Below are 9,172 nucleotides of genomic sequence, written 5' to 3'. Positions count from 1 at the left end.
AAGTTCTGACGCATCTCAATTTTTAGCCCCTCAATAGGTCTTTGGTTTCCAGCCCAAATAGCTTGGAGGACCTGTTGCTTGATTTAATTGATGAGTTGACTTTGTTGGGATGCACCAATCTTTTTTTCGAGGTACGATTGTACCAGCACTAACGCATCGGATCCCGTTAGACGGGTGACCTTTAGAAATTGCATCTCTTTTAGATTCAATGAAAACAATTGAGGGGCTGATCTATACCATGAAGGAAATTCATTTTTCATCCTGACTTAGAAAGAAATGGGAATTACATTCAAAAAAGAAAAATAAAAAGTTAATATCAAAAAAAGGAACAGAATATGACTGGGCACAGCCAAGCCCGCAAAATAAAATTCCACCGCAAATTCTGAATTTGATTTTGAAGAGGCGGGTGAAGGCGGGAGCTCGAATCGCCCCAAACCACTTCCAGGCGGGAATTATATATAGTCTACACCCGGCCCAAAAGAGAGAGAGAGAGGAGGAGGAGGAGATGCTCGAGGTGGAGGACGATGCCAGTTTCCTCTCTTTGGTCGAAGCGGCCGAGGCGGAAGCCTTGGGGGCAGATAAGGCCAAGCGCCGGAAGGTCTCGACCGACGGCCCGCCCCCTCTCCTATCGGCCGAGGAGGGCTCCTACATGGCCGCCCTCAGAGGCAGCCGCAGCTCCCTCTGGCAGCAGCAGCAGCAGGAACTGAAGTTCCAACAGAAGAAGAACGACAGCGGCGGCCTCCGCCTCGGTGGCAACCCCTCCGCCTTCTCGCCCTCTTCGAATGGCAACGCCTGCTTCAACTGCGGCATGGCCGGCCACTGGGCCAGGGACTGCACCGCTGGGAGCGGGCGAGAGGGAGAAGGGCCACACGCCCGCCGGGTGGCTTTTGTTGGCGGAGAGGACGGGGAAGTGCCGGAGAAGGCGTGTCCTTGTGGGGTTGGAAGCTGTCTGGTTCTGACCTCAAATACTGTCAAGAACCCTGGGCGCAAGTTCTACAGGTGTCCTGTTAAGGAGGTAATGTTGGAGTATTCGATTGCTTTGGTTGACAAGATGCTTGTTGTTTTGCCTCAAAGAGAATGGCTCCTCATTAGTTGGTTTTTTGCTTTTAATTTCCACTCGGTGGCTGTTCTTTCTTTCCTTTTTGTGTGTGTGTGTCTTCCATGCCATGAATTCTGTGTTAAATTAACTCTCCCAACGGTGCTTTTAAGAGTGTTTATGCAGTAGGAAAAATGAGAATGGAAAGGAAGAGGAAAAATCCATTGCTTCATTTGGCATCTCATCATTTGTTTTGTAAATGGTGAGCGAGGTTTTTAGTTCAGAGTTACTGTTGCTCAAAGAGGAAGTGAATAAGAGAAACTGAAGCTTTTAGATCTTGCATCAGAGGAAATATAAGAACAGAACCATGTATCATTGCACAAAGCATTGCTTTTATGGGATTCTTTGGTACTCCATATTAATAGACATATCTCAACCCCAGATGTGATGTCACTGCTAAGTGTCATGCATTGTGCTGTTGTAATTTTCTCCTTGATTCCTGCACAGTAAGTCACTGGAGTTGCCATCTCTGCTTTGATGAGTATTCCCTGTCATTTCACTAACTAATTGTGAAATTATTGATCTGTGAAAACAAATATGCGCTTCCTTGTTTATTCCTTCAGAGATTCATTATGTTTTTTTTAAAAAACTATATATTTATTTTCTAAATTTGTTTTAAAATTTAAAAATTATATATCAATGTCTGGATCATGGATGCAATGTTGGTCTAGGAAAATGGAGGCTGCAATTTTTTTGAGTGGTGCGATGATCCATCATCAAGTATTCCTTCTTCTCGAAGTGTTTTGAATCAACGATCCAGTTTATCAGTTCCAGACCTTCTGTGTCCATGTGGGGCTGGGTCTTGCCTGGTTTTGGTAACAAAAACTGGTGCAAATGTAGGCAGGCAGTACTACCGTTGCCCAGTTGATGAGGTATGACAATAATCACTATAGACCACATTTTCCTTTCATATATCTTCAATTGCCTGTCTGTGATTCGATAATCATCTTCATGCTGCATTCTTTACTTGCTCCTGCCAGTACTGATTGTTGGCGATCAATGGCTGATACAGAGTTCTTTTGTATGCTTTCATGCAATTTTCTTTCATAGCATGTCAATCACAAGTTCTTAAGTCTTTAATTTCCAACTGTCCTCTGAATTTTTATTCCATGTCTTTTTTTTTCATTGGATTGATCTTATCTTTTTAACTATAATTTTGTAATTTTTCACAACTAATGCACGTGGTCCATTTTAACTGCTTAATGGACGAGCAATTTATCTGTTTTTCATACTTCTTAACCTCTTGTTTGGTATTCTGCCATTATCTATCTAATGCCAAATTATGTTGTCGTATGAATCACATTACATGTTAAAGCTTTTGGTCTCTTTTTAATATTTTAGGTTATATCTTTGTGAAAAATTCCTATCCACCTCCCACCTTGCCTTGCTTGTCGCTGCCTCTTTCCTTCCTTCCCTTCTTTGACTCGAGTGTTCTAGAAGTTAATTGGCTGGGCGATTTGATTAGCTGGGATAAAAATATTCATAAGTGAAAGGCCTTTGCCCATGATCATTTTTGTGGTTTTCTAAAATCTCTTTATCCATTATTGGTTGTCTTCATGCTCTAGCCCTGCTTTTCTCTTGTTATGCAATTGTTTTGAAGAAGGATAAATTTCATAATGTTTATTATAACAATGTCTCAATCTAATATGAATTGAAAATCTTTCACATTCAGTCCCAACCATGGTATGCTGAGCCGGCCCGTACCAGCCGGTTCAGCCCGTATCAGACCGGTTTGGTTTAAGCGTGAAAAACGGTTCCGACCCAAAGAGGACGGAACCAACCGGTACAAGCTCAGTACTAGTGCAAATCGGACCAGTTTGCACTGGTACAAGCTCGGAATCGGTTTTCCGCGCACAGTTTCCTGTGCTCGGACTTGGAACTATGCTCGTGTGGGGCAATGTGCCTATGCGCTGCATTGCGCTGGCCATTTAATGCTATTTTACAGCATTTGCGTTCGCACGCGTCCGCGTGGGCGTGGGGGAACCACGCGTGGACACGAGTTGGGAACCGCGCTGGCCATTTAATGCCATAGAGTGGCATTTAATGCCACTTGGTGGCATTCACGTCCGCGTGGGCGTGCGCGGATGTGAGCTGGGAACCGCGCCCGCATGAGGCAGCGTGCGGGCCATTTAAAATGCGTCTGTGTGGGTCTGTTGGCCTGTTTGGTACCGGTTCAAACAGGTCCGAATCGGAACCGTACCGCTCTGATAGGTGACTGGTATGCCTACCGGTACGGCGTACCTTGGTCCCAATTGATGCTGGCAATGTTACACATGAAATTGGTCCATGCTAAAGTGTTACTCAAATCTATGCTAAAGGAAAGGTTTGGCAAACACTGATGGAAATTGTGGTAAAGGATTTGAAAATGTTTCTACTCAGAACTAATATCCTATAAATGAATCATTGCTGAATAGGGATTCATCAAGCTGATTCGAAATAGTTGGGAGAAGATAGGTTGGTTATGGCCGTGCTTTTATTTGTGATTGCTTGACAATATAAAGTATTGAAAACTAAGCTATATTGGAATTTGTGACATGAAAAGAAGTTCTTGCATTATTTTTTATGGTGAATAAGACTTAGGTCAATTGGCACATTTTGTCGTAGAAAAAAAAAGAAATGATTATCCATTCACTTCAATTGAACCATTGTCATGACTTGCTAGATGGAACCCTAAGATGCGGCTATATATGTAAGGAAGGTGCTTTTCCACTTGCTAGGGCCTAACAAGCAGACACTAGTCAAGCTAATGCACATCAATATTGGTCAAGTGAAAAAGCAACACATTTCTTGTGTCAGAATTTAAAAAAAAAATCAATTTTTCATGGCAAGAGTGATGAAGCTTCGAGTACCCAATCCATCTATAAGGTTCCGGGAAAGAGGGATAGACTAAATGTGAGATGGAGCAAGGTTTGGAACAATCTCGGCGGGCTTGCCAATCCGTCGAACTCATCTATATTTGATAGTCAAGGGCTTCATAAGTCGGCATTTGCATGGTAGCTGGAGCTAAGCAGTGCCTTGCCTGTTGAGGCTAGGAAAAGAATGCTTGCCTATTAATCAACTCTAGATCCCATGGCCTTCACCCACTTCCATTGCCCCAATCCAACCAGAGATACTGTTTCTTAAACAGCCCAATGGAGATGTAAATCCCTGTCATGATGCATCAAAGGGTTGTAACATAAACAGAGTTAATTTTAGTCATCAATGTTCTATATTTTCTTTTTATTTATGATTATTTTTAGATTTTAGTGGATTAACTTAGGCTGTGTTTGGATGCTAAATAGTTTACCAACCCCAGATAATTTTAGCCACTGGTAGTCACCCATCAACCAGTTAACCAGTGAATGAAGTTATTCACTGTTTGATTGATACTTACTACCCGCCATTAATGCTATCTTTGCAAAAGGTAAATGTATGGTGATAAGGAAATAGTGAAAAATGACATTTCTTTATGAGGTTATTGATGCCTTTTTTGTGTTGTGTTTGGGAAAAAAGATGAGCTAAGATTGGAAAAGAAAAGTGCAAACTGTTTCAGTTCATTGCCATTTAGTTCTTCGAGTGAGGTTACTCCTTCGAGACGAAGAGATTTTCGAAACTCGTTTCCCAACTCTATTTTTTATAAGAGAGTAAAAAATAAGAAAAATTAGATGCAAAAATCCAAAGTGATTAATCTCTATTTTTATAATTTTTGTTTGAATCTTATATTCTGTGGTGGCCAATTGTGGATTAGTTGAATGGAGTCAGTCCAATGAAACCAATTTCAGATGCTTTGAAGAATTAAATGAATCAAGATAAAAAAGAGAAAGGAGCATCGAGATGGTGTATCCTCTTTTGACCCTATCAAAAAGGCAGGGCTAGGGGATCTTAACAAGCTAGTCCCTGGCATCTCTAATAAGCAACAACCTGCCCAAATCAGAACTTGGAAGGAAAGATCTAGATGTTAGATTGACTGATTTGAGGATCATAACCATAAACATTAACAAAAAAACAGTGCTTATAGCATCAGAAGCAATAAGAAAATACTTATTTTCCTGTTGATAAGGTTGATGAAATCCTCTGTTTGTCGCTAGGGTCACTAGTCTCCAGTAGTGGCGGGACTATTGATGGGGCAAGTGGAGTGTGGAGATTCCTACTGTCAATGGTGGCTGGCTCTAGGGCTGGGCACATTGAAGGAAGAGATCGAGGACAGGATCCATCAACAATCTCTGGACCAAAGTTGTTGGAATTGCCAACAGAGACAGTGCAGTCAATGGAATGGAGCATGGAGGTACCCACCGGCCATTAGGAAGGAATGGGCTAGGGTAAATTGTTGTAAAGGAGCTTAAGCTGCAGGGTGATTCTGCCCATTGTGATTTTAAAAAAAAGGGTAAGGCATAGATCAACCTTTTATGATAGGCACAGCTTATGACAGGATCCCTTTTGATTAGTTAGGCCTCGCATAAGCAAGTTTATAAGCATTACTATTTCTTGCTTATGCCTAGTTTTTAAAGGTTGTTTGGCAAGTACAAAGTTGATGCCAACCCTTATACCTGCTTTATGCCCAAACCAAATGCTGTCTTATAGAGATCAATTACACATAAAAATAATTCTCATTGGTACTCTTTTAGGGTTAGAGGAGGTCAGTAGATTTTAAAGAAGCTTGTTGCTTGGGTTTTGTTAGGGAAACTATGTAGCATTTTGCAATTCTGTAATCTTTCCTTGCAATCACACATAAAATTAATTCTCACAGCTGATCTCTCTTAGGGTCAGAGGAGATTGGTAGATTCCGGAGAGATATGCATAATTACTGTCAAGCTAAAACAAGAAAACTCTTTGAAATTTTGCTCTTTTAGGTTCTCATTGGTACTCTTTTAGGGTCAGAGGAGGTCAGTAGATTTCAAAGAAGCTTGTTGCTTGCGTTTTGTTAGGGAAACAATGTACCATTTTGCAATTGTGTAATCTTTCCTCGCAATCACACATAAAATTAATTCTCACAGCTGATCTCTCTTAGGGTGAGAGGAGATTGGTAGATTTCAGAGAGATAATCCATAATTACTGTCAAGCTAAAACAAGAAAACTCTTTGAAGTATTGCTCTAGTTTCAATTGTTTGCTTGACCCTACACTGTAACTACTTCTACATATAAAAAGTAATTTGCCAATGCGAGTGTCCATCAGTATCAAATTTATTTAGAGTCGCCTTAAATTCTGTTTGGAATGAACCAAATAATCTGAAAAAGTACTCTTGCTGCTTACTGGCAGAATCTATAACTAAAAGCAGTTCCATATTAGGAAACATTTGGCCACTGTGATTAATCAGAGACAGGTAAATTATGGTAAGTGCATGTTCTTACAATTTTTTGGCTCATAATCATAATTATCAAACTTTGTGATAATTTTTTTTCCATTTTCATTATTATTCTTTTATGAGTTGATTCTCAGTTCTTTGAAGTGTTAGGTTTTCATTGTAAATTCCTAATCCATTTGCATGATTTCCATATCTCATTCACTTTATGCTTTGCGATCTCAAGCAACCATTTATGCTACTTATCATAGTGGAGTTTTACTGTGAGCTACTTCACTATGGGACCAAGCTGTGATATTTTGACCATCGGATATTTTACTAGCTGCAATGGGGTCAAAGTGCAGCTTCACTCAGTGCAGTCCTATAATGAGCTACTTGCATCCATCTGTTTAGCAAATTTCCTTCAACAAACCTTTCACAAGCTTTGCATTTGTTACTGTATGCAAAACCATTCAGGTGGTCACTCATGCATCTTGTGTCTTGTGATCCTGTCTCGCATCCTGGGGTGTCATCTTAAGTGCCTTGATATACTCTACGAACAATGGTGGAATATCTTATAGATTGCTGGTTTTGGTTCATCTTTATTTTTATTTTTATTTGTTTGCAACTGTTATTGTGTAGGGAAGAGGTTCTTGTGGCTTTTTTAAATGGTGCAATGAGCATGTCTCTGCAGCCAGTCAACCTGCAACTGCTTCAAGATATTATGGTGTCAAGAACAACTCAGGAAGCCAAACTAATGGTGAGAAGAGCAGCTCATCTTGTTTTAAATGCGGGCAAGAAGGCCATTGGTCCAGGGAGTGCCCCAAACAGTCATTGGATAACTATGCAAGCATAGGGAGAACTCATTTTGTGTCCTCAGGCTCTGGTACCTGCTTCAGATGTGGTAAGACTGGTCACTGGGCTCGAGAATGCCCTGCCCAAGATGCTGGTGTGAGTGCTGGCAGTAAAAGAACTTCAATTACTTCCCGCACTCCTTATACTTCTAGCTGTAAATAGTATGATATATCGAAGTCAGTCTAGTCTTGAGCATAACTGAAAATCTGCAGCTGATGTGAGCATCTATCTCCAACTACTCATACATTTCTATAATTCTGTGCTTATATTCCTATGCTTTTCTAGCTTTTGTTATATGATCCAGATTTACTGCCACCAAGCTTTCAGAATGATTGAGCTTTATAGACTAGAATTTGTCATTATCTTGCTCTTTCAACTGGTGAGGATAAGATGCTCAGTCTCAAAGTTGGAATTTCCACTGGAAATGAAGAGAATTATTTTTCTTAAACCAGGAAACCATAGGAAGAATATGAAGTCAGCTATCAAGATTTTTTCTTCTTTTTATTTGAGGGAAAGAGTTGGGCGAAAATGAACTCAAAAGCACTAGAGTGTTTTTTTCTGAAACAAAGCTCTATTCTTAAATATGCTTATTGTGATAATGATTATAAGATGCGATTTCATAATTATTTGATCTTTAAATAAGTATGGATGTTTGATTTTCAAAAGAGCATATTCCGGTTACTTTGCCAGCCCATTTAATCATCAGAGAACCATTCTCATGGAAATTGTTGACCTGATCATTTCCAGCTCCAGAATAAATAGTCCAGAAACAGTTCAGTCGATTGATAGTTGAAATTTCAGGATATAATACATGCAAAGATTTGGCAGCATATTTTTCATACATTGATAGCATCATCTTTTCACTTAAGGACTGGTCTTCAGTTTGTTCTGAGAAGTTGAAGATGCTACTACCTATTTTTCATTGCCTTGAATCTTCTACTTCTTGCTGTTTTCTTCGGTTAGCACGAACCAACCACTTTTCAATACTTTGAAAATAAATAGTACAGTCAAATTGTGATGCCTTTTTCCAATATTGTAGGAAACTCTCATTTGTGGAACACTAAAATACACCTGAAAATATATTGGTGAATTTACTTGAGAATACTTTAATGCACTGCAAACTTGAAAACATTTAGTACAATTGATTGCTGCCGAATTTGGACCGAGATTAGAATGCAGTTTGGATGAACTTAAGGTTGGCTGAGCAAGTTGGTTGAGGTGCTGGGCGCAGGTTTTTTTCGGGACTTTTATTTTTGTTTTATGCCTAAGGTCCTTAGGGCTGTCTTTTTATATAGAGAAGTTGGATTTGTCGTTATTTTGGTTGGTGTGATGCACTTTAGGTGCCAGACAGCGGCTAGTCGTACAACCACAGCATGGACGCCAGTACGTGTGGACGGCATACGGTATTGACCGCGTGCTGGATGTAAAGCTGCCACAATAATTATTTGCTGTCATGACGGTCGATTGTCAAGACTGGTAGTTTTTGTCGGCATGTGTTGATGGGTTCTTCAGTCAGATGTAGAGTCACTTACCGTGGTTGGTCAGCCTCTTGGCTGGGGCGAACTTGTACAAGGTCGGCTGATGCTGTGGTTATAAAAAAGTCGGTTTTGTTCGAAATTGAGTGTCCAATATTTTTTCTATCACAACTTGTAGGCTGATGTCGTGGTTATAAAAAAAGCCTCTTGCAGAACAATATCTTACCCATGTCTTGTGGTACAAATTTGACTTTAGTAAGCATTAGATGATGAAGGGCACTCGCTGATCTTGGACATACACAGGTTATCGAGAGAGTGTGACTTTTTTTGGAGAATTCATGTCTATTAGGAGGTGAACATTGCTGCTGACTGAATTGCCTCCTTTGTGGCTTATCATTCTAGAGAGATTTTTTGGAAGAACCTAGCGTCTGTTTTTTTCTCTCTTCGTCAATTTCTCTTTTTTAATTTTGTTGGCTGTACTATTGAAT

At 40.1% G+C, this 9,172-nt stretch overlaps 1 protein-coding gene across 3 annotated transcripts; it reads left to right on the top strand.

The window, feature by feature from the left end:
* Window positions 1-367: 367 nt before the first annotated feature.
* Window positions 368-7,524, top strand: LOC120104080 (uncharacterized). 3 transcript variants are annotated; one of them, XM_088716459.2, is made up of 3 exons: window positions 368-1,015; window positions 1,768-1,968; window positions 6,333-6,393. In XM_088716459.2, exons 1-3 carry the CDS (start codon window positions 506-508, stop codon window positions 6,339-6,341), a joined length of 720 nt encoding a protein of 239 aa, XP_088572585.2. In that variant the 5' UTR covers window positions 368-505; the 3' UTR covers window positions 6,342-6,393. The 3 variants fall into 3 exon arrangements, with proteins under 3 accessions (XP_088572585.2, XP_038970468.2, XP_038970467.2); XM_039114539.3 differs by lacking the exon at window positions 6,333-6,393 and adding an exon at window positions 6,997-7,524 and having other exon boundaries at window positions 369-1,015; XM_039114540.3 differs by lacking the exons at window positions 1,768-1,968; window positions 6,333-6,393 and adding an exon at window positions 6,997-7,524.
* The last annotated feature ends 1,648 nt before the right edge of the window (window positions 7,525-9,172 follow it).

This window comes from Phoenix dactylifera, chromosome 1 (assembly GCF_051530095.1).
Source record: "Phoenix dactylifera cultivar Ajwa chromosome 1, Ajwa_hap1_PhDact_Kaust_v1.1, whole genome shotgun sequence".
NCBI lineage: Eukaryota > Viridiplantae > Streptophyta > Magnoliopsida > Arecales > Arecaceae > Phoenix > Phoenix dactylifera.
This window is presented reverse-complemented; position numbering and strand designations above follow the sequence as displayed.